Source organism: Eumetopias jubatus, unplaced genomic scaffold (assembly GCF_037043125.1).
Source record: "Eumetopias jubatus isolate StellerSeaLion01/CBP00866 unplaced genomic scaffold, mEumJub1_p1.0 scaffold_3, whole genome shotgun sequence".
Lineage (NCBI taxonomy): Eukaryota > Metazoa > Chordata > Mammalia > Carnivora > Otariidae > Eumetopias > Eumetopias jubatus.
In genome coordinates, this window is record NW_028274809.1 from 12,080,990 (window position 1) to 12,107,186 (window position 26,197).

Genomic DNA, 26,197 nt, shown 5'->3' on the forward strand with positions numbered 1-26,197 from the left:
TCTGCTTCTCCCTCTGACCCTCTTCCCTCTCGTGCTCTCTATCTCTCATCCTCTCTCTCTCAAATAAATAAATAAAATCTTTACAAAAAATAAAATAAAATAAAATAGGACTCAATTTACACAACTGCAAGATACAATTTTGCCAGGCCACAATAATTATACAAATTACATAACTCCAAGGAAATTTTACATTTGTTCATGTTGCCTTCTCTAACTGCCCTTTTATATCCCATTTACTCAGGCAGATTACCCATACTCTCAATGCAAGGATATACACAGATTTTTCTTTTAGCCTCCAAAAGCTTTATGTAGGTATTACATGCTTATAAAATAATTTGGTTAAAAAAAGTGGTAAATCCAAAGTGAAAATTGATAGTCTCATACCACTACGGTAGGATAAATTCACCAATTTGTATCAAGTCAAGAATCTCATTCATACCTTTTAACCCAGTAGTACCCTTTAACAATCTATTCTAAAGGAATCTGAAACACAGCTAACTAATTACGTACAAGATGTTCATTGAACAGGATTCACAACAGGAAAACATCAGGAACACCTCAATATCAAAGAGGAAGTGATTAAATAAATCACAATAACACTGTAAACATTATGCATACTTATGGTTATGTTTTAATTTTTTAGGATGAAAATTATACAGTATTCTCAGAACTACATAAAAAGTATCTGCAAAGAAAACAGACAAACTAAATACCCCCAAATGTTAGCAGTTCTTGCATATAAATGAAAGGATAGGATGATTTCTTTCTATTTATAATTTTCCATTCCCTCCAAGTTTTCCACAATGAATATGCATTATTCTATAACAGGAAAAAGAAACAGCAAGAAATAACAGAGAGTCCAACTGACTAGTAGCAGTAGTCAAAAATTTTGGACTTTTAAGTCCTGGCTGTATGGATGTGAATGTCTGGGCTGAAGAATTAGAGAAAGAAAATACGGGAAGGGGAGAACAATCTTCCTTTCTAAGGCTTTCCTTCAGTTTTTCTAAAAAACCTGGAAAGCCTTTCCTCCCAAATATACCCACCAGCATCAACACCTTATCTTCACGTTATTTCTCTAAATCAGGGTTTTCTCAATTTTGGCACTATTGACATTTGGGGCCAGGAGGGGGCTGCTCTGTGCCTTGTAGGATGTAGAGCAGCATCCCCAAAGTCTACCCACTAAATAACCAGTAGCATCCTCAAACCAGTAGGGACAATGAAAAATGTTTCCAGATGCTGCCAAATCTCCCCCAGGGAGCAAAATCCCTCTAGTTGAGAATCACTGCTCTAAATATGCCAAATGTTAATTATCAAGCAAAAGAAATTACTGGAATTCCTTTGGATCTTTACTGAATATAAATCCTACCTAGGTTCAATCTTCTACAAAACACTCTACACATTCACCCCATATACAATAAAAAAAAGTTGAATTTTCCCATAAAGTCATTACTTTCAGAAGAACAGAAAATAGAAATTAACAGTTTTTCTATGAAATGATAAATAACAAAATAAATATACAAGTTTAAAATTTGTATAGTACATATTAAATTTAAATTAGAAAAGACTAAGGAAAGTGTCCACAAAAAATATCCAAACATGGAACTATATGATGTCAAACATGCTTAAAACAAATGCGTAGGCAAAATATAAGTTAATAAGGCCGAACAAAATTAATATTTATAAAGTACCTACATGGCATATTTAATCTCATCCAATTTCTACTTTCAATTGCATAGTAGACCAGAAATTCTGAAAAGTCTCCTCTGCTAAAATATAAGAGATACTCTGTAAGTTACAAACCAAAATAAACAAAAAAAATCCTAACTGTTAACATATTGTTGAGCTTTCTAAAAAGTAAAGGAAATCTCTAATGATCCCCTCCCAAAAGGGAAAAAAAGACAAAAAAAATTAAAAACTGAGCTGAAACCAGAAGAGTGATACATGTTATATCCAAAATTTAGTACTTCTCAGAAGGCAAATACCAACCAACAATAGTGAAGACAAGATGAAAGAGCTGAACATGAGATTAAACCTAAAGATCCTGGATGAGAAATAAAGCTGCTTCAGGCTGTAGTATCCCTGGGTCCCACCAGAATACGCAAATCCTCTCAGAAGGAATGCACTTTCAATCTATGCTACCAGGATTTGGAAAAATTAGGTTCAATAAATCATCACACAACAACAAAACACGACACTGAGCTTGTCAGTAGAAACATCTTTAGACCCACCTCTCCCAAAGACTTTAGATATTGGAGTGATCAAATACAAAATAGAAAATATAGTTCACAGGAAACATTGTAACAAATAAAAGAGGGCATAAAAATAAACAAGATATATGTAGTAATCACAATAACCATGCAACTTTAAAAATCCGAACTTTTAGAAATGAAAAATTATAAATGTGGAAATTAAAAACTCAACAAAGCAGGTAAAGAGTAGATTAGACACACCAAAAAAGAAAATTGGTGAATTAGAAGATAGAAAAAACAATCCAGAAAGCAGCACAGACTAAGGAGACAGAAAAGACAAAAGAAAAAAAGAGTATTAGAAGGTCTAACATATCTAATCAACAGTCTTTAAAGATTTAGTATTTTGAGGGGCGCCTGGGTGGCTCAGTCGTTAAGCGTCTGCCTTCAGCTCAGATCGTGATCCTAGGGTCCTGGGATCGAGCCCCATGTCGGGCTCCATGGTCGGCCAGGAAGCCTGCTTCTCCCTCTCCTGCTCCCCCTGCTTGTGTTCCCTCTCCCGCTGTGTCTCTCTCTGTCAAATAAATAAAATCTTAAAAAAAAAAAAAAAAGATTTATTATTTTGAGAGAAAGAGAGTGGGAGTGGGGAGTGGGGAAGGGCAGAGGGAGAGAGACAATCTCCAGCAGACCCCACTGAGGGCTGGATCTCACTACCCTGAGATCATGACCTGAGCTGAAAACCAAGAGTCTGACACTCAACCTGACTGAGCCACCCAGGTGCCCTCTAATCAACACTCTTACTTTTGAGAGTGCAAATGAAAAAAAAATGAAGAGGTGATATTTGAAGAGATCATGGCTGAGATTTTTTGGATCAAGTGAAACACATGCATCTACAGATACAGGAATTACAGCTTATCAAAAACAAGATAAATAAAATCCACACTTAGAAACATTTTGTTCAAACTTCAAAAACAGAACAATCTTAAAAGCAGTCAGAAAGAAAAGACCAAGAAAACAAAATCTGACTAAAAGTAGACTTCTCAATGGAAACCAAAAGATAACACATTATCTTTAAGTAGTAAGAAAAAATAACAGTTGTGAACGCAGCAAATCTATCTCTGAAAGTATAAGATCAAAATAATATTTTCAGATAAACAAAAACCAAGAGTTTACCCCAGGAGATCCTCACTAAAGAAATACAGATTGTAGAAGAAAAATGACCCCAGGAAGGTCCTGAAATGCAAAGAGGTAAGGAAAGAAACTGGTAAACATGTTTAAGTAAATTTAAACAAATATCATCTAATTTTAAAATGTCCAATTTGTGAGGAAGAACGGGGACTAATTTAACATCTCACCAACAGTAGCCCTTAAGTGAGGATACTTTGTATTTTTAAAGACCCTGTATTATTAAGATTAAAATACTGATTAACTCTAGAATGTCAATATGGAGGATAAAATTTCAATGATGACCATGAAGGTACATGGAATTTACAGCTTCCAAACCAGGATAAAGGGAAAATCAAATAAAAACAAAAAACTGTCATTTTGGGGGAAATAAAATTAAACACACAATTTACATACGACCTAGCAATCCCACTCTTAGTTTTTACCCAAGTGAAATGAAAACTTATGTTCACCCAAAAATTTGTATATAAATATTTGCAGCAGTTCTATTCATATGAATCAAAAACTAGAAACCCAACTGTCTTTCAAATGGGAAATGGATAAATTCACAAACAATGGAATACTAACTACTCAGTACTAAGAAGAAATGAACTATTGGAATATGCAACTAACTTGGATTAATCTTGAAGATACTATGCTGAGTGAAGAAGGCAATCCGAAAAGGTTACATACTTAAGATAGAATTTTCATGACATTCTCAGAAAGAAAAACTACAGTGTTGAGAGAACTAAAGGTAGTTGGCAGGAGTTAGGAACAGATAAGGGTTAATTTAAGAGAAGTCTTCAGGGGTGGTAGAACAGTTCCATGTTCTGATTGTGGTGGCAGTTACACGAATCCATACACGTTAAGACTCATACAGCTGTATACCAAGAAAGGTAATATTGATGTAGGTTAACTTAAGAAATAAAACACTATAGTCTTGATTCTGTTACTAGTCACAGTAACCACAATTTTCACACTAAATTTTTTCTCATTAGTGGACCTACCCTTCTCCTCTACCTACGAAGTTTGATCAATTAACTGAATGAAATCTAATCAAAACTGAATTCTTTATCTAGTTATTTCAAAGGTGTATTCGTGGAAGCTGGTGCCACTTCCCTTTTTTTGCTAAGTCTAGTCTAGCTGTCATGTGAATTCAATGTTTATAAAACATTTTACTGTAATGACATTAGTCATAACTATTGGATGAAAGTGTTGGACAAGGAAGCCACATTATTTTCATAGTGCCAATACTGAACTACCACCCATTCCAGATCCTAAAATACACATTTTAAGTCTCCAATTTAGTGCAAAAAAAAAAAAAAAATTAAATAATGACTCACTTAATAACAACAGTATTGCTATTTTAAAAGCATGTTTGCCAGTTAATTGGTTTCAAGAAGTTCCAAACTCACCTACTGGTAGAGCCCAATATGTTTTCACAGTATAATTAAGTCATATGCAGATCCCCAGGCACTTTAGTTTTAAGGACCACCACCCAGGTATGACTGTAACCAGATGGTGTGACTCATTCCATATGTCCACCAGTATGCTGCTCTTAACCATGCCTCAAACAATCTTGCAAATAACCATTTGTTCAACTCAAATAAGGATGTGTGCTAGGTGAATAAGAAGGCTTGTTTAGTTTTATTCACTGTTTTTCTCCTGCTGGGAGAGAAGCTGATTAAAATATTTTAATAGACTGTGGAAATTTATGTGGTTGCTAATCTTGACATAAAGTAATAAAGGTAATCTGACATTTAGATCTATACCAATCCTAGTTATTTTGTAAAAATATTACATATAAATAATGTTTAATTATATACTTAAAATCTACAACAGATGGAAGATGCCTTTAACAGGACATCAAGATTTTAAACCTATTGACGTCAAGGCGCTATATGTACAGGATAGTCCAAAATATTAGCGTATCCAGAACCCAACTTTAAAATACTGAAAACACACACACACGATGTAAACCACATCTGTTATTTCTGTGGGTTTTTTCTGTTCATTTGTTTTTCTGAAAGTCACAAATACTACACTGTAAAGTCCTTGTAACACTTGGGGGAAACATCTAAAAAATAATACTCAAATAACAATTTAAACCTAATTAAGATATTCCAGTTAAATGTGCCCCCCAAAAAAGAGGGGGCGCCTGGGTAGCTCAGTTAAGCTTCCAACTATTGATTTTGGCCCAGGTTATGATCTCAGGGTCGTGAGACTGAGCCCCCCCCCCCATCAAGCTCCAGGCTCCACACTGGGTGGGGAGCCTGCTTAAGATTCCCTCTCTCGGGGCGCCTGGGTGGCTCAGTTGGTTGGGCAACCGCCTTCGGCTCAGGTCATGATCCTGGAGTCTCGGGATCGAGTCCCGCATCGGGCTCCCTGCTCAGTGGGGAGTCTGCTTCTCCCTCTGACCCTCTCATGCTCTCTATCTCTATCTCATTCTCTCAAATAAATAAATAAAATCTTTAAAGATTCCCTCTCTCCCTCTTCCTGTCCCTCTCTCTTTGCCCCTCCCTCTCCACCCATCCTGCGCATGCTCACTCTCTCAAAAAAAAAAAGCAGACAAAACCCAAGAATGTCTTCACAAACCTCTCCAAACCTCACTGAAATGAAAGCAAAGGAATAAAAAGGCATTAATCCACAGAGACAGAGAGGCAGAGAATAAGGGAGGAGGCCAAAAGCATTGGTGGCTCCTTCAGTTGGGCGGCTGCCTTCAAGCTCAGGTCCTGATTCCTGGGATCAAGTCCCACATCGGGCTCCCTGCTCAGCGGAGAGCCTGCTTCTCCCTCTGCTTCTGCCTGCTGCTCACCCTGCTTGTGCTCTCTCTCACTATCTCTCTGTGTCAAATAAATAAATAAAATCTTTAAAAAATAATAATAACAACAAAATTTGGAAGATAAAAAGTGAATATACCAGCAATAACTGACTTTGCAGAGTAAAGAAAAGCAAAACAGAAGCTCCTTCAGAGAAAAGCCAACTAGAAGCTGCTTCCTACTACAGAACCTCTGAAAGATTCACGAAAGAAATTAAGAGGCAGGTTAGGGGGATTTACATAGGGTCAAAAGTACACTCCCAGTTCCCCTACAACCGAAGACTACCCCTACCAGGCCCTAGGCAGAAGTCTGAATGAAAACTTAATCTGCAGAGATTATCCAAATAGACTCTGGACTCAAGCATAGTGAAGGACTGTTATTAGGTACCCCTAAGTCTAGTCTAGCAGTCATGTGAATTCAATGTTTATAAAACATTTTACTGTAACGACATTAGTCATAACTATTGGATAAAAGTGTTCGACAAGTAAGCCACATCAAGGAATTAACTGAGACTCTACCTGCTGAATGATAGATTATGTACCCCTAGTCTCCTCCCTCAGGATCCTAGAAAAATGGCAGCCAGGCTTTTTTAGTCAACAAGAAAGAATATTGGAGAAAATATCTCTGAACTTAAAAAAAAGAAAAGAAAACATGACTTCCAAACCAATGAGTCCGAAAGAACGGCTACAATACTCCCAAAGAGGGAGGGGGAAAATGGGGCACAAAGAATCAGTAATAAGAACAGCATCAGAGGGTGCTGGGTGGCTCAGTCATTTAAGGGTCTGATTCTTGGTTTTGGCCTAGGTCGTGATCCCAGGGTCCTGGGATGGAGCCCCAACTCGGGCTTTGCACTCAGCATGGAGTCCACTTGAGATTCTCTCCCTCTCCCCCTGACCCCCACGATGCTCTCGCACTCTCTGTCTCTCAAATAAATAAATCCTTAAAAAAAAAAAAATAGCATCAGACTTCCCAACATCAATACTGAGGGTGTGAAGATAATTAAGCACTGCCTTAAAACCTCAAGGATAAAGTATTTCCACCCTTATGAATGGGGACGACTATCAATTTAAAAATGAGGGCAGAATGAGACATTTACAGCCATACACCTCTCAAAACGATCTCCCACTGGCCTTTAATCAGGAGGCTAAGGGAGATGTTGGGTCCTGGAAAGAGAGGGTCCAACACAGGTTAGGCATGAAAAGAATTTCAGTCCCAGGATGACCACTGCATAGCAGGTCTGGAGAGCAGCATTTGCAGACTAGAAGATGACAAAAGTACCCAGAAAAGATTTATCAATTTAAAACAAAAATAAAAAGGTACCTGATGTGTTTGACCATATTGAAAGAAGTTTTATGCCTCAGATAGAGACTATTTATTTGGGGATATATTAATGATACATACATGAAAAAGCAAATGAAGAGAACTATACAAGTACAAACTTCAGGGGGGAAAAGGTTTTACAAGTAAGAAATAATAATAGTAATTTACTGTATGACTCGGCTGAGAACTATATATATATACTTGCAATAAGGCAAACACTGACTAGTGATTTAACCAACAACTGTGATAACATTATACAGAAGAGGTAGAGACAGTAGGTGGAAAAGGAGAAGGAAGTGTTAAGGGGACCAAATCCTTGTATACAGAAGCCAATATATAAAGCCAAAATTGAAAAATTTTTTTAAATAGCTCTAAGTGTGGGGCGCCTGGGTGGCTCAGATGGTTAAGTGTCTGCCTTCGGCTCAGGTCATGATCCCGGGGTCCTGGGATCGAGTCCCGCATCGGGCTCCCCGCTCAGCGGGAAGCCTGCTTCTCCCTCTGCCTCTCTCTCTCTCTCTCTCTCTCTCTCTCTGTCTCTGCCTCTCATGAATAAATAAAAAAATCTTTAAAAAAAAAATAGCTCTAAGTGTGTTAGCTAGAAATACTAAGGTAAACATAGAAGGAGGGCATACACAAGAGTTGACAGTCACTATCTAAGGCAATCAGAAATGGAGGAAGGGAACAGGTGACTATTGTTCATTTAAAGCCTTTGCTTTTTTAAATTATGTGCATGTATTCTTTTGACAAAAATTAAAACTGAATTAAAAATTGAGCATAAACAAGAATGGATATAAAACAGTTCTTGCTCTTCAAAACTAAATTTAACTGACATACACTTACAGATTGTTATCTTTGATGAAAAAGTTTGAGGAATTTTTCTAAAATTTCCAAGGAATCAAGTCTCTTTACTAGACACCAAAGATCTTTTTTGTAGAAGTACCTACTGAACACAACTGTTCCAAATTAGAGCCACCAAGATTCAATGAGTAAGAGATAAAGCTTTGAAGACAAGAGAGTTTTCACATCTTCCCATATTCTTAGTACCACTGATTTTAATTCTCCCCATCAAAGAGCTTGCAGAGTCTAACAAAAAATGGGGGAAGAACAAGAATTTTTAGAATCTTGACAATGACAAGAAAAATTCCTCTCTTCCTTTTGTAAACATGCATGTTTCTCTGTAACTTCCATACACTTGTCTCCTATCTCCCCCTAGAGAATGTATCTATTACCTCTTCCACATACAGGCCTTAAAATTACCCAGAGGTAGTGACCGTATGTACAGCTCTCCCACATCCACTAGTCTTTCCTTCTTTAAGCTAACAACATTTCTGGCTCCTGCAAATGTTCTTCTCATATATAGTTTTAAGTCTCCTTATCATCCTGGTAAAATTCCTTAGAGTATGCTGCAGTTAATATACCTCTTAAAAGAAGCAACCAGAATAAAGGCAAGGTGTAATTATGACTTTCCTCCCTCTAAAACAGCATGGTACCAATCAAAAAGAGACATCTTACTCAGGAGTCTCTGAAAAAAATATGTTCTAACTTAAAAAATAAATAAATAAATCCTATCATTCCTCATATTTCGAACAATTCAAACAAGTTTCCCATCCTTACTGTAACGTAAGTTAATGAATTTCATTATCACACCCAATCAGGGGTCTTTAAGGCAAAGAGCTCTCATGTGTGGGCCTATAAAGGATGTCACAAGGAACCTGCTATTAATTAAGTACCCAAAGTTATGAATGATTTCCCTTTTTCTATATACATTAGAGAATCCATGATGGGTATTCCTAACCAATTATCACTCTGACTATATGAAGTGGGAAATGCAGGGGCACATGGGTGGCTCAGTTGGTTAAGTGACTGCCTTTGGCTCAGGTCATGATTCTGGAGTGCCAGGATGAAGTCCCACATCTGGCTCCCTGCTCAGCAGGGAGTCTGCTTCTCCCTCTGACCCTCCCCCTTCTCGTGCTCTCTCTCCCTCTCTCATTCTCTCACTCAAATTAAAAAAAAAAAAAATGAAGTGGGAAATGCATTAATCAGGGGGAAAATAGGAAGGGTAACACCACCTAGTCCTGAATATCTCCATAGGAATTTCTCAAGAATATGAGCATTATGCATGTTGTATAGAAAAGAGTGAAAATATGATGTCACCATACCACACATGCTTAAGTTTTCCCAGGACAAGAAGATGTTCATAGCACTACAGAAGAGTCCCTCTTAATCAATTTGCAAGATGAATCCATTTTCTCCTCCCTGACGAAAAACCTACAGCAAATCCCTACTGCACAACAAACATAGCTAGGAAGCCACTCTCTCCTGCTCCTTCCAACTGAGTTTTATGTTTATCAAGAGTTGTTTAATATAATAACCTGGTAATACAGTTGGCATAATATTTAGGAAATATATAGTTGAAGTGAATATTTTGTAAAATACACAAGTGAGAACTGTTTCCACAAAAACGAAGTATTTTAGAGACAACTAAATTCAATTACCATGAAAAGCTGTTACTTAACTGTAGAAAAGAATTGTAAAAGACTGAAAGATCTAGAACAATCCAGCACTCAACTTATTTTTTTTTCTAAGATTTTATTCATCTATTTGACAGAGAGAGACACAGTGAAAGAGGGAACACAAGCAGGGAGAGTGGGAGAGGGAGAAGCAGGCTTCCTGTGGAGCAGGGAGCCCGGGCGGGGCTCGATCCCAGGACCCTGAGATCATGACCTGAGCCGAAGGTAGATGTTTAAAGACTGAGCCACCCAGGCGCCCTGCAAGCAACTGACTTTAAAAAGTAACTTAGAATTCTAAACACTGTAAACACAATGAGAGTCTGGGTTATATAAAAGGGACAAAGAATCTAACCAGCGGAACCACACTCAAAGAAAAGTACTAGGTGTTACATTAAAACACTGGCAAATTAACAATTATGTTAAAATAAAAAACCTAAGTATATAAAAACATACATATATATGCATACATACATAATTGACTTTTAAATCTGATCACTATCTTATTTTTATCATTGTTATGTTAATCACCATACATTACATCATTAGTTTTTGATGTAGTGTTCCATGATTCATTGTTTGCATATAACACCCAGTGCTCTATGCAGTACCTGTCCTCTTCAATATCCATCACCAGGCTAACCCATCCCCCCACCCCCTCCCATCTAGAACCCTCAGTTTAAATCTGATCACTATCAATTCTACGTGCACAGGATGAGAGGTTTTAATTACAACTCAGATAAAGAAAATAGCAAGAGAACTCATTCATGGCAGTGTATATAGATGGGCCAAATTCAAAACAGTCAGCGTCAAATTCCCATTACACTCACAATACACAACAGCAATTTCTGAATAAAATTCAAAAGAAAACACAAACTTAAGAAAAGTTAAGTTCCTTTTTTTTTAATAAGCATCGCTATACAGCAAAAATGCACGTACATCCATAAACTATCTGTCTTGCTTTTAAAATCCAATGAAGTTTAAAATCTACTATTTAAATCCCCAAAATACAGAATTCACAATAATTTACAATAATTCATGGGAAACCTTTATACCTTTGTTAGTGGTACAATCATCATTAGTTCTGGATCTCAACATCAACCAGGGTATCACAACAAAGCATTAAGAATTTATGCTAATTTTACAATTTAAAGCTGGGGGACAGGGAAGGAATAACAGCACCCTCCTCATAAGATTTTTATTAGAATCACACCTGGCACACAGCTACCACTCAATAAATGTGACTAATAGTTATTATTATATTTTCCATTTCAACAAATACTTTAATTGTTATATCCCCAACACAGGTACTAGTGCCAGGAAGTTCATTATTTGCTTTAAAAAAAATTCTGTCCTTCATAATGGGGAAGCATCAAGTAATTTTCCCACTTATACTAAATTGAAATTGTACATTTTCAAAATACCTCATATAATACCTCATCAAACATTAGAGTACTAAAAAAATGAAAAAGGAATTTAAGATATAAATCACTGCCCACTGTAACCTCATGAGGTCCTGAATATTACAGAGCTCCATATTTGATTCCAAACCACTCTAATGCTAATAAATGTATAAAAACAGATTAAATGCCCTTTCATCTAACTTTAAAGTTAAAATTCTTGCAATACTCACTATAAAAGTCAAAATGCACACAAAATTAATAACGTGTAAGTTATATCAGGCTATATTTATACACCCATGAAATTCCCACTTCAAATACCCTGTCCACATAAAATAGCTGGTATTGAGACAGTGTTTCTTAAATGGTATTTTTTATCTAAACCCTCCCTGAAAAACTTGTGAATCACTTTTTAAAGATGAACAATTCTTATTTACGGATTACACTAATGTTAAATAATTTGGTCTAAAACTAGTCTTTAAATCAACTAAAATTCTTTGGCATGAAGGCAACGTTTTGTTGTTGGTTATCCATTCATAATTTTAAGTATTTCAGTAGCAAGAACCAGAAAGAAAGTGACAGATCTCTTACAATACCCCCATTCTACCTCAGTAATAAATAGTATAACTGCACCTAAATTTAAAGTTTCGCAATCTGAATTCAGTTATATACTCTGAATGAGCATCAAACAAGCATATGACAGTCACTGGGAAAAAGATTCCCTGAGTCTAAGCACTAAGATGCTTGTTCAATTTGTTTAAACAAAGATACTGCTAAATTAATGATAAAAGGTACGTGACTAACCTCCAAAATTTAGAATTCATGACAGTAGATACTGTTTATTGTATATGAGCCTTTTCTAGGCAATCAAGTTTTCCTGATGATAGCTAGAGGCCTTATACTTTGAAAATCCACTGCTTAGCCTCATCCTCTCATATAGTATATGTTCAGTAACTACTCAAATTGTACCATCTAATCCTCATACCAACCTTAAGCTACGGCATTATCTTCTTAATACAAAAGAAACCAAGGCTGAAAAGATGGATCCAAGTCAACTGGCACATGGTGGCCTGGCTTAATACCTTGCCCTAAGTCACAAAGCTAGTGGCAATGGCAGAATCTGATTTCAAAATTTTATTTTTCCAAGTATACGGTATCATCCAAATAGCAAACATATAATAATTATAAACTCAACAGTTACTTAATTCTTTTCAAATTATATTCCTTTTTTACTGCTTTTCAAGGACAGAAATCCTCAGGAGCTTCAATAGGTCCCTTCAATATTTTTGCAATAGACATTTGATCGAGCATCTATTCCTTACTTCCCAAGAATCCCAGATTTCTGATTTGAGAACTCTATTTGGGGATCTTTGTTGTTCCAATGAAGTCATTGTAGAATATGAGTCCAATCAGGGCACTATTAAAGGTAGCTATATGACCTGAGTGAATCGCAGAACTTCTGGAAAAGTTGGGACACGATATAAAATAAGGCAATATGCAGCCCCAAGAGCTGGAAGCAGCCATCTTTGGATGAGAGAAATCTAGGCAACATCATTAAGCCACTGGAAGAAGTCTTACTTAAAAACAGAGAAAAATGCAAACTCATAGACTTTTATAAGGGTGCTTCTCATTTCAATGTTCTTTCACATACTGTTCCCTACTCATGGAATATCCTTTCCCCCTTGTTAATACCTCCCATCTACTGCACAGCTATTATGCACCAGGCATCAAGTGAGACGTTAAACACATGTTATCTCTAATACTGAAAACTAATCTACATCCAAAATCTACAAGGTAAACCTTATCCTCACTATTCATGGATGAGAAAATTCAAACTCAAGGAGACTTGAGTGACATTCTCAATACCACACAGCTAATAAGCAGAGCCAGCATTTAGGACCAGGTTTATCTAGCTCACAAGTACTTGTTCTTTCAACAACATGCAGTCAGCCACATGGATCTTGTCTTTAAAGGTCTTTGCTCAGGCATCAGATCTTCTGTGAAGCTTTCTCTACCCATTTACATATTTCAGGGATAGCTCATTTACAGAAAGGAAATATTACAATGTGTCATCACTGTTTACATATTTAAAATGCAGGCTCCTTAAAGATAGGAGGATCCAAGGAACACCAGTCCCTCCCACGATGTATGACATAGGCCAGTGAAGCAATAAACATTTGTAAAATCATCAGTGAATGGAGATATGAAGCCCTATCTATTACAGATTAAATTCTTTAAAATAAACAATTGTCATTATACTGAAATATCCTCTTATATACAATGTTTCAGAAATGTGGGTTTTAGGAAGAAAAGTGTAAATATTTCTTGAGCTCATATATTTGCTGCATATACTAAATGTTGCCCTGCCAGACGTAAGAACCACAGAGAAACATCAGAAATTCCAAACAGTAACTTTATACATTTTTTCCAAACCAAGTATTTCATAGGTACCAAAAGCTCTTGTGTTTAGTAAACAAAGGACATATTTACTATGCACATAATAAAAATCAAATACACTTAAAACACTGGACTGTTGGCTTTTCTAGAACCAAAGTTGCCTAATCCATGTCACTTTATCTGTAAGTGAAAAGTATGAACCAAACTATCTCCTAGATTCCACCCAGCTCTAGGATTCTGCTGTAATTCAATATCACTAATTGTCAACTTCTCAAGAGTGCTTCCCTAACTACAATCTAAAAGTAACCTCTCAAACAAGATCTCTGCTATCATACTATTATAGTGCATACTTATCCCGGACATTTTTCTCATTTAATTACTTATGTATTATTATCTCCCGTAGTAGAATATAAGCACCAAAAGAACAGGGATTTTACTGTATTCATCAGCACATCCCAAGGCTTCACAAAGAACACAGCAGACACCCGGTATATGTTTGTTGAGGAAATAACATTCAAAGACTAATAATGCCTTGTTGCCCAACATGAAGAAAAAAAAGCAAATCGTGCACTGCTGGGCATGTCCTGCATTTTCCAAATATTTTCTAATATATTATGGTACTTTGCCTCAGTATTAATCTTAAAAGGTTTTTTTTGGGGGGGTACCCAAATTACTTTATACGAAAGAATGCTACAAATGAAGAACCTAAGTAGATGTTTTGGTGTAACAAAGGTTTTAAGAACATTTAGCGACTACTTTAAATACAAGATAATTAGTACATAAAAAGCAACTTATCAGTTCCAAAATCATCCGCACACTTTCCAAAGAAAATTTCAGAGTAACAAGAATCTTATCAAAATAAAGCTTAATGAAGCAAAGAAGAATACAAACCATCCCAATAAGTCAAGACGGTAGTCTCCATTTTTCTGAAGCAATGCTGTCTTCCCATCTCTCCCAATTTCTGTATACAGCCTGCTACCGATACTGACAGAGAAATCTTACAGACACCACCACAAGTACAATGACACAGCTTCTAGTCAGTATCTTATTTCCATTAAAACTTTTCCCAAACTCAAGACTCTCTTTGGACCATGAGGCTAAAACCCTACCACCTCACATCTGCTTCTCTTCCTCTCTCGCAATTAAGCCTCTCGAACTTTTCCCCTGGGATTCAAATCTCTGCCATCAAGACATTTTAATCCCGCTACTATTCCTAAGTGCCTGCTTTCTCCCAGTGACCTAGGTACTCTGCACCCGAGGGGAAAAAAAGCCCAGGCTACGCATCCTTGCTCTTTCCCACCCTAGCTTCTCCCCCACCCCCTCCACGGGCGCCCGGCAGGTGCCTCGATGGGGACCTCCGCGCCCCGGCCGCCGAGAGGCGGGGCACACAAAAGACCCGCACGGCCCTCCCCAGCCTCCTCCGGTCTCTCCCTTACAGCCCCATCGGCTCAGCGCCCTGGAGAGCGGAGGCCCGAGGGAGGCGGCGCCGGCTCCGCGGGGACCAGCGATGCTCGCCCCGGGCGCCCCTTCCTGACCCCACCTTCGCCCACGCCCCACCCACGAAGGCTGCCCCGGGTCGGGACCCTCGCCCGGAGAAAACGAAAGCGCATCCCCAGCCCGGAGGCAGGGGCCGAGCGCAGCCCACCCGCGGGCCTCCGCCGCCCCTCCCCGCTCCCCCGCGCCCCAACTGCCGCCCCGGCGCGCGCGGGCGCCCCCGCTTTCCTCCCGCGCCGCCCGGCGCCCCCGCCCCGCCCCGCCGCCCGCTCCCCCGCCCCCCACCCCCCACCCCGGGGGAAGGGCCCACGCCCGCCGGGTCGCCCGGCACTCACAGGCTGCCGGAGCAGGAGGTACAGACGAAGGAGCCGATCGTCATGTTCACGTAGGTGGGGCCGCGCTGGTCGCAGTCGAAGCACTTTCGGTTGTGCGGGAGACCGGTCATGTCCCGCAGCATCTTCAGGTGCTTCTCCTCCTGCTTCCGCTTCGCGCTGGCCGCCATGGCCGCGGCGCCGAGGGAGGAGGCCGGCAGGGCCGGGAGCGGGAGCCGGGCGGCGCTGCGCCGGGGGCCCGCGGTCCCACGGGCCGCCCTGGCCGCGGCCGCCGCCCTCCGTCAGCGCGCGCCGCCCGCGCCGGACCTGGCCGCCTCGGCTCGACTCGACTGCGCTGGGCGCGGCGCGGACGCTGCGGAGCGCGGGCTGACGGGTCACACCAACCGGCCCGGCCGGGACAACCGACGCCGCCTCCGCCTCCGCCGCCGCCGCCACCTTCCCGACTTCTCCTGAGGGGAAAAGAGGAGGAAGGGGGACGGCAAGAGGAGGCCCGCCCTGGGCGGCCGGAGGCCAAGTGTCGGCCGGCGCCCCCTGCTGGCCAGGAGGAGTTAGTTACTGCGGCCGCGCTGAGGCCTGGATTTGGGCGGGGGCCAAGTAGCAAAGATGCAAAGGTGCTAGTGATGATAGACAGTATTTATTGGAGAGCTTATATGTGCTAAGCGCATTACCTGACTTAACTTCCTCCCCTGCTCAAAACTCTCCAAGGGCTGCCCCCTGCTTTGGGGATAATTCATAATTCTGGGGTTCCTCACTGTGCCTTAAAAGGCGCTCCCTCATCTAACCCCACCTCCCTCTGTGTCCTCTGTCACCATCCTGGTTTCTCACTACACTGGCTTTCCGTTTGTACCCCACACACGACAAGCTCCCTTCTGACCCAGGACCCTTGCCCTGCTGTTCTTTCTCTATTAAGGTTTCTCAATCCTGCCACTATTCACGCTTCGGACTTGATAATTTTTTGGTGTGGGGGATACTGGGTTGAGGGATATTGCATGGCATCCCTGGTAGCCTTTATCCACTAGATGCCAGAACCACCCCCTCCCCACGCCCTCCATGTGGCAATCAAAAATGCCCACACATTGCCAAATGTGGAGCCAGGGTAGACAAAGATGTAGTCAATTCATTTATGCATGCTTGGCGGGCAAACTTCCTCAACCCAACCAACCTATTTAAATTTGCGACCCACCTTCCTGAAAGTAGCCCCCCATGAAATAGCTGTGTTGGGTTTTCTTCCTAGCTCTAGCTGTTTGAAATCCTGCTTCTTATTTAGTGTTTACTGAGTGTTGTCTGGGATCCCCGGTTAGGCTCCAAACAGCCTGGCTCCAGCATTTTCCTCACTGCTCCACCCTCTGCCCCTTCCAGAGCTGGAAGCTAGGTGCTCAGTGTTCATGGAATGAATACATTCAGTATCTCATTTAATCTTCACAAGATCCCTCTGGGGTAAGCATTACTGTTCTTTCCATCTCACAAATCTGGAAGCTAAAGCTCTGGGGGATTAAGTAAATTTACCGAGGATACATATGGGAAAACTGAGATTCCAAGCCAGACAGACTGTAGGCCCCAAATCTCTTCACCGCTCTCAGCAAACACAGCCAGCAGGATGTTAGAAATCATCCCTGCCCCTCGTTTCCCAGAGGAGTGCAGGGAGACCCAGAGAGCTGAAGTTCCAAAATCACTCAGCTGGTGAATGGGAAAGTAAGATTAGAGCCCACGTTTCCTAATTGCCAAGGCCAGCCCTCAGACATCCCTTGAAAGTAACTGGACGAAATGCCCAAATGAGGCTTCCTGTTAATATAATGCTATCAGTAATAGCTAAATATTACAAGAAAGTGATCCACAGATTTTGGATTGGTCAATGGATTTATTTTTTAACTTTCTATTAAGGGAAATATCAAACTCCCATGAGACTGTGGCCCATCGTCAATTGTCAGCTCAGGGCTAATAGGCTTTCTTACCCTCCCCATCCTACCCTCATCCCTCCTATTATGTTGAAGCAGATTCCAGACAGCATATCATTCATCTGCACGTATGTTAGTTTGCATTGCTTAAATAAATAAATAAATAAAAGCAAGCTTTTTTTTAACTGAACCATGATACCATTAGCACACCTAAAAAATTAATAATTCCTTAAAAATCATGAAATATCCCAGCAAGATTTGAAGTTTCTCATTGATGTTTTAAAAAAGATGCTTATAGTTTATTTTAATTCATACATTGTAGTTGGGTAATATACCATACTAAAGTGTGTTTCTGTCTATCTCCTTTTCTCTTGTAATTCCTTTTTGTTTTTTTGGTTTTTTTAGGAACTGGGCCCTTTGCCATGTTGTTTCCCACAGCCTGTGTTATTTAACACCCCTGCCTTTCTTAAAATTTGTGGCTGGGTCTAGTTCACTTGTTTCCAGTTCAGTTTTTGTTGTTGTTCTTGGCAAAATTTTATTTCTTTTTCTGCTTCCATCAGGCAGCACATGATGGGGGGAGGGGGAGGGAGGTCCTTTCTATCATTTTATGATATTAGCAGACATTGATGATTAATATCTAGATTCCTTCATTTATGAAGGGTCACAGAGTGGTGATAATCTAACTCTGTCATTCCTTCTCTGTTTGTCAGGTGAAATATTCCTATAAGGATAAACTTCCCCTCAGCTACTCTCTGGCACAGTTTCTGTCAGAAAGACAGTTTAAATGTTTGATTCCTTTCCTTTATTCACAAATTTTCAAAATAATATATTGGTTTCCTATCACCTTGCAATGGTGATCAATATGTTTGTCAATGTCACGAGCGACTCAAGAAATTAAACGTAGTTGATATGTTTCATATCCTTGGTACTCACATTGTCTCATCACTGGCCAGTGAGAGCCTCTTCAAGTTGGCTCCTGAGTCTTTTTGACAAGGCCCTTGACTTAAGGTCATCTGGAGCACCCTTACACCAGGGCCCTGGGCTGTTTAGGAGAAGACAGGGCTGGAATGTCCAAACCAGGCCTGAACAAAACAGGCTCACTTACCAGCCCCACTCCAGCTAAATATAAGACGCCCAGCAGACTCTTATTCATCACCAACAAACGCACTTAACCCACAGCCAGTGGCTTGCTGCTCTGTGATGCTCCCTTGTCATGTGTACGTTTTCTGGTTCATCTCTCCATGGTTTGTCATCTGATAAATGCCAAAATCAGAAGGCGTGGCCGTAGCACCTTGTACAAACAGTTTACTACGCGGTTGTTTTATTGTCATGTTGTTTAAAGAAGCAGCAGCTGCATTTCCAGACTATCCATCTGTAGGAAGGTGAAGTTCAGAGGACGTCCAAAATATGTCCTACATGTAAAGCTGAAAGTCATGATGGGCTGAGTCTTGGCTTTTTCGTACTCTGTATAATGTCACAGCAGGTTTCTACTTTTAAAAATCCCAAGGGAAGTTTGCAGTGTGTCAGGCCAGACCATTTATTTACTGAAATTTGCTTATCCCTCACACCAACGCGCAAGGAGGTATTATTATCCCCACTTTATATAGGAGGAAACTGAGAGTCTGAAATGCTGGTTTGCCCTAGGCTACGCTGGAAATGAAGCAAGAAGCTGGGATTCAAACTCACATCGGGCTGCGCCACCCCAGCTTCCCCTTCCAGTAACTGAATCCTGGCCCTGCTTATGAAGCAGAAATCACCTTCAGAGACCTTAGCGCCGCAGCCAGAGGGATCTTTCAAAATGCTAATGTGATTCAGGCGTTCCCCAGTCTCCTCCCCCTGCTTTAAGCCCTTCAGTGACTTCCCATTGCTCTGAGGCTGAAAGAAAATCTGGGAGGCCCAGAAGCCCTTTGAAAGTGGCCTCCTTCGTGCAGACCATGCTAGGCCTCCCCACCCTGCCCCAGCTCCAACATGCCTCAGGCATGACCCTAAATCTCCACCACCCTGCTCCAGCCCCACTTCCTTCTCTGGTTTTTATATTCTCTTCTGTCCCACCCCAGGGCCTTTGTACATGCATTGTTGGTTCCAAAAAGAGACTTCTGTCTCTTTCCCTTCTCCTCCCTTAGATCCCGCTCAATATCTGGCTTCAGAGATCCTTCATTTTCCCTCCCAATTAAGCCAGACCCCATATAGGTGCTCATAGTAGCATGTACCTCTCCTTTGGAGCACTTGCTGCTATGGCTATTTACAATGCTTTGTGATTTTCATTTAGGGTCCCTAGCCCCCCACGACACAGTGGACTTCACTCAGGAGGGACCTAGGTCTGCATCGGCTCACCATTACTCCTCCAGCACTTAGCATGGTGCCTGGCTAAGGGGCTCAGTTAAGTATTGGCTGAATGAGTAAGTGAAGGCAGCAGTGGGGAGCCAGAGAATAAAGCTTCCTTCAATCTTATGCGGTGGGTTCTGGGTTCTGTTTATTGTTGTCTCGGCTGTTTTGGCTCCTGGAATGACTACAGCTCTGCCCAAGCTCCTATAGTTTTGTTAAAGAACTTGCAAATTCTGAAATCAAGCCTCTGATGGTAAGAATCCAAAACCTGACTTGCTTAGAGGCTCTCGCCCGTCTTATCACCAAGGGTGACTCAGAGAAAATGTCCTGAACAAACCGTGACATTGGGAGAGGCCCCAAGGAGCCAGCGACAGAGCTGCCAACTCATCCTAGGCTACCCCACCCTCAGCGCCTGGAGGCCAAGCCCGGAAAGGAGGCCCTTCTATGTCTTCCCAGACAGCAGAGCAGGACAAGCATTAACAAGTATCAAAGGATAGGTAGAAGTGACTTAATTGCCCAGAGCATCAGAGTGAGGAAAGGAGGGCTCCCCATTGAAGCAGGACTCAAATTTAGACTTAACAGTATTCTCTGGGTTACCCACAGGGTCAAGGGGATCCACCAACAGAACAGAAAGAAGATATTGCCAGACACACGTGCGTGTCCCATGTCCATCCCTGCCACCAGCAGCATGCGACACATCCTGAATTCATACTTTTTTTTCCCAGATTTTTATTTAACTTCTAATTAGTTAACATATAATGTAATATTCATTTCAGGAGTAGAGTTCAGTGATTCATCGCTTACCTATAACACCCAGTGCTCATTACGACAAGTGTCCTCCTTAATCCCCATCACCCGTTTAGCCAAATTCATACTTTTAGTAAGTCCTGGATTTACTTTGTGAATAGCACCATTGTCTTGTTTTCTTGGTTTGCTTGGGTATTCAAACGTCTCATTTGTTAAGTATAATTATTTTTAAATATGCCACAGTTTTTGTGACCCCATGTTTTCATATACTGGGAGCCTTGAAAACGCCAAAGGGGCATAAACCCACTCCCCACCTCTCTGCCCAGCTCCGGCTTGGAGCGCTGACCTTTCAGAAGCTCCTGGCCCTCCCTCAGACACCCAGTTTCGGGCTGGTGAGCCTGGACGGTTGGGGATCCTCGAGTCTACATTCTTAGGGTCTTCATATCTTCTTTTCCTTCAGGACCCCCTGATGCCCCAAGCTGATTTTGATTAGGAGAGGCGTAACCAGATGACAGTGAGAATTTACAATCTAGGAAAACTGGACCTGTGGGTTTTCCCTCTTTCTTGACAACTTCCCTCCCCATAGCATGACTTTTTCCAGACAGTGGCCCTGAAACCAATGCTCATTCTTATGGCCTGTTTAAGCAATGCAAAAGGCAAGTAATGGTGGCCCCATTAATTCCCCCCAGGCCCCCAGGGTTTCACAGAATGAATAATCACAGGGCCTGTGTATAAAGCATTGCGGAATAATATTCAACTCCATTTTTTTCCCCTTTCTTCTGTTGATAGCGCCTTCCTTTAGCTGTGGTTTGATTATTTTTAACATTGCTCTCTGATTCGCTTTTTAATTTGCAAGAAGCAGTGAGATAGAAAAGGAAGGAGGGGAGAAAACCTACAGAAGACATGCAGTTAGTGCACACTTCCTGGAAACATCGGTGTGGTTTCTGGGTAGTCTCTGCAGAGAGCGCCAAGAAACTAGACACCTGAAGGACCCAAGCCCCTCAGCACCAAGCTGTCAACCTGGCTTCCTTCTCTCTCAAGACACGGGGATAAACAGAGAGGCTGCAGACCTGTCCCCTACCCCTACCCCACCCCACCTACCTCCATAGCTGTCCAAGCTGTTAAGACCTTCTCTTCTGCTGGGGTTCATTTTACCCTGTCCTTTGTGAGCTTTGTCTCACCAGCCAAATTCTGTCTGCCCAGAGAGCAGGGATCAGGTCATAACCTGTGTCTCTAGTTTGCCAGGCCCTGGAAGGATCATGCCAGTTGGTTGACGGATCCAACCCCAGGCCATTCTGGAAGAACGATTGCAGCTAGACTCCAGTTATCCATGTATCAGAAAGTCATTTTCCGGATTTTAGAGGGAAACCAGAAATACCTTTCAGCCTTCACTCATTCATTCATTCATTCACGAAATCTCCATTGAGCACGTACCAGCTGCCAGGGTCTGTGCTGGACACTAGGGATTGGGCAATGAACAAGGCAGAGTCCCTACTCTCCTGGACCTCCTGCTCCCACAAGAGCAAGAACAAACAATAAACATGTTAATAGAAATGGACCAGGTGGTGCTAAGCGCTCTAATGGAAAATGAAGCAGAGTGAGGGAAGGTGGTGTGAAAGGAGGGAATGTTGCTGGGTGGTCAGGGCAGGCCCAGAGGCAGGCAACACAGGGAAAATTCTGGCACTGGCACATGTCAGAAATCATAAGGAAAATGGCCTGTTACAGAGACCCTGAAACTGAGCAGCTTCCCTTCCTCAGATCGTGCCGGAATCAGAAATCCTGAACCGCCCTGCCCTGGCCGCCTCTGGAGAGCTGGAATCATCATCTTTGGAAGCCAATGGAGAGAGAAAAGGTCCCTGCCTCTGCAGCAGGAAGAGTCCCAGGGTAAGAAATGCTCCATTCAAGTTGTCAATGGAACGTTGTTCTTGCCCATTACTGAAGAGAGAAAGGGGACCTTCCCTTCTGGTTCAGGGGAAAGAAAGGGGCCCCTGTGGGGAGAGAAACCTCTAGTTATCAGAAAAGAAACAGCCAGCAGGGCCTATGGGACTTACAGAAAAGGAAAATGGACCCTTCCCCATCAGCCCTCCGTTAGGAAGTGGTCAGATGGAGACATTTTAAAAGTGGGTCTCTGAAAAGTTTCCTCTTCCTTGTCTATTTCTCACCTAATGCTGGCAGATGGGTCATGGTTCCTTGTACAACAGGAGGTGAGCTGAGCACAAAGTAACTCTCTTGAGCCCAGTCCAATGATGTTGCCATCACACCTCACCTCCAGAAGGGAAGCAATTGCCCAGGATTCCACCGTTGATATCCCAGTAATGATGACTAGCATTTCTTGTCCTGAGGCATTAAGCCCTCTGCAGAGCACATGCTGAAAGTAACGCCATCAATCCTCACACCAGCCTTGGGTGGGATGTTTTATTGTTACGCGCATTCTACAGATGAAGAAACTAAGACTCCTGAGTTAAGCACCTTGCCAACGTCATATAGCTGGGAAGTGATGGAGCTGGGATTTGCAAGTTGGCCCTTTGTCTCCAGAGCCCATGACTCAGCCTCCACAGTCAGCGCTGCGGTGTCTGGTGGGATGCTCTTGTCAACCAAGCCCGATCCTACAGGAAAGCAGGAAAAATCAGGAGGTATGTGCGCTTTCCTGCCCTCAATCTGGCCGTTGAGGGTCCGAACAGCCCGGCACATAACTGGCACATAACTAGCCCCAGGTTTCTGCTTATGAGGATGCGGCCTTCCCCTCAGAGCTTTGGGCCGTGCACTTGAAGGAACTGTCTTCTCTCAAGAAGTTATTTAGATGAGGGAAATTACCTGAAAAGCCACATACACCAAGCTCCCACAGTGAAAACCTCCTGAATGTTCATTTAGGTAATTGTTGCCCTACAGATTTGGTCCTCAGTGAATGTGCATGGGGCTCCATAGAGCCAAGTCCGCTTTTGAGGTTGGGGAGCCCCTGGAGCAAGTTACAGGAACAAGCCCATAGCTATTTTTATCATAAGGATAATAATGTACCGCTTTATTATTAGTCACCGTCCCAGCCCTGGGGCGATTGATGATTCAGAAGGTTGCGGTAAGGACTGAATGAGGCGATATACCCAGCACAGCACCTGGCATTTATGTAAGCCCTACAGTCATTCTTCTTATTATTTTAAATATGCCTACGAATTCCCTTTCCTTCACTCGGTGTGTGTTGCTTGTAAGACACCAAGTCAACCACAACTGCAGTTGAACAGCAATTTGCTCGAAGCTGCTCTAAATGAACCACCTCCCCCCACCTAATTTGTGGCTCCTCTTTGACCCAGGCAACATCACCCTCTAATTAGTGGTAATCACGTGTGGTCTGGGGAATCTGCAAGGCAGTCGGTGATACGCTTGAACAACTGTATTTTACTCAGCCCATACTGGCTTTTATCTGTTCTGAGTAAATGTCTGATTGTATCTGGTTCAATAGATTCTGCAGATGAAATGCTCCAAACACGTCCAACCATAGAAGCTACCCGCTCATTGATTATTGTTCTATTTGGAAGAGTGAGCGTGCGCATCTGTGTGTGTTGAGGAAGTGGTGAGAAGTTTCTTTAAGCAGACCTACGTCCCCTACGTGTGCCTTGTGCAGGACAGGAGGGCACTTATGAGCACTGTTTCTGAGTCAGACTGTCTGCATTCCAATCCTGGATTTCCCTGGGGAGCTTGAGGATGTAACTTCACTTTTCTGTGCCTCGGTTTTCTCACCTGTAAAATGGGAATGATAATATCACCTACTTTATAAGATTGCCCTGAGGATTAAGTGATTTAATAGGTAAAAGCACTTAAACCAGTATCTGGCAGACAGTAGGCACTCTACAAGTGTTAGGTATAATTATTATATTCCCTTCTCTTCCCATCATCTGCCCCACCTGCAACTCAGCCAAGGTAAGCAAGCAAATATATGTGCATGTGTACACATGTACTAGCTGCCTAGAACACTCTTTTCTGTGATTGTTTCATTTGTTTTTTTTAATATCCTAAGTACTACAGGAGTACAATCTCATTAAAAAAAAAAAAGCTTCAAACAATGCTGGTGTGGTGGGTTAAGTGGCATCCTCCATTCGAAACCTCAGGATGTGATCTTATTTAGAAATAGGGTCTAAAGGGATGCCTGGGTGGCTCAGTCAGTTAAGTGTCTGCCTTCACCTCAGGTCATGATCCTAGGACCCTGGGATCGAGTCCTGCATCAGGCTCCTTGCTGAGCAGGGAGCCTGCTTCTCCCTCTGCCTGATGCTCCCCCTGCTTGTGCACTCACTCTCTCTCTCTCTCTCTCTGGCAAATAAATAAATAAAACCTTAAAAAAAAATAGGGTCTATGAAGATGTAATTAGTTGAGGATCTCAACATGAAATCATCCTGATTTAGAGCGGGCCCTAAATCCAATGCCCTTAAAAGAAAACAAGAGGAGGGGCACCTGGGTGGCTCAGTCAGTTAGCCTCTGACTCTGGATTTCAGCTCAGGTCATGATCTCAGGGTCGTGGGATCGAGCCCGGCATTGGGCTCCACACTCAGCACGGGGTCTGCTTCTCTCCTCCTCTCTCTCCCTCTTCCTCGGCCCCTCCCCCTGCTCGCTCGAGCTCTCTCTCTACTATAAATAAACAAATCTTCAAAAAAAAAAAAGGAAGATGAGAAGATACACACAGATGCACAGGGACAGAGGCCATGTAATAATGGAGGCGGAGATTGGGGTGATGCTGTCATGAGCCAAGCAAAGGCTGGGCCCACCAGAAACTGGAAGATGCAAAGATGGATTCTTCCCTGGAGCCTTTGCAGGGGGCATGGCCCTGCTGACACCTTGATTTTGAGCTCCTAGCCTCCAGAACTGTGAGAGAATAAATTCCAGTTGTTTTTAGCCACCTAGTTTGTGAAACTAGCATCCCTACCAACGAATACAAGTCAGTAAAACCAAAGATCCCCCCCAGACCATGGCCAGGACAAGGTCTGCCGCCACCACGGCCTCATCCTGGGTACCTCACAGACCATGCCCCGTCCCCCATGCATGTTGCCTCTGATTCACGACCTTAAAAGACAAGGGAATCCTCTAGAACAATGTCTCCTTCTTTCATAACTCATGGGCTTTCAAGGTAATTTTAACAATACTACTTCCTCTTTCTCACACAGGTTACATTTTTCGTTTCACTTAGTCTACAAAGTTGATTAATATAGGTCCTTTAATATTAAAGTGGGTCCTTTCTCTGTAAGAACTGGAAGTTGCCCTTTGAAGGGTTTGGTCCCATCTTGCAGCTGTGAGCATGAGACACCGTGATCCATCCATACAGGACAAGGGATCTTTACATGCAATGTTTCAAATTGAACAAGTGTTAGAAATCACCTATGCTTCTGACTCTTAACAGTGTGGGGGTTACCGCTCCTTTTGAGAATCTGGTAAAAGAGGCCAACTCCCCATTCCTGAACTGTGCACCAAACATATAATATATCATCTCAGTCCCGTCCTTGTGCCGAGGTTAAAATCCCCCTCGTTTTGCAGATGAGGAATATCAGCCTCTGAAAGATAAAGCAAAATAGTCCTCAAAGGGATCTGTGGCAAATCCAGGAAAAGAGCGTGGGTTCTCCATGACCCACCA

The 26,197-nt window shown here is 42.0% G+C and overlaps 1 protein-coding gene and 1 long non-coding RNA gene across 7 annotated transcripts in view; one reads left to right on the top strand and one right to left on the bottom strand.

The window, feature by feature from the left end:
• Positions 1-15,867, bottom strand: part of AGFG1 (ArfGAP with FG repeats 1) — a 74,022-nt gene extending 58,155 nt beyond the window's left edge. For 2 of the 6 annotated variants that reach the window (XM_088021524.1, XM_088021525.1), the window contains exon 1: positions 15,623-15,867. In XM_088021524.1, the coding sequence (XP_087877650.1) occupies positions 15,623-15,789 (167 nt within the window). In that variant the 5' untranslated portion in view covers positions 15,790-15,867. Of the gene's footprint in view, positions 1-14,684; positions 14,803-15,622 lie in introns of those variants that run through there. The other 4 variants (XM_028105139.2, XM_028105136.2, XM_028105134.2 and 1 more) reach the window with 3 other exon arrangements.
• A 6,369-nt stretch (positions 15,868-22,236) lies between these two features.
• On the top strand, positions 22,237-24,881 carry LOC114210750 (uncharacterized). The gene is made up of 3 exons (XR_003609577.2): positions 22,237-22,470; positions 22,762-23,219; positions 24,041-24,881. It is a non-coding gene; the product is annotated as an uncharacterized LOC114210750 (long non-coding RNA).
• The last annotated feature ends 1,316 nt before the right edge of the window (positions 24,882-26,197 follow it).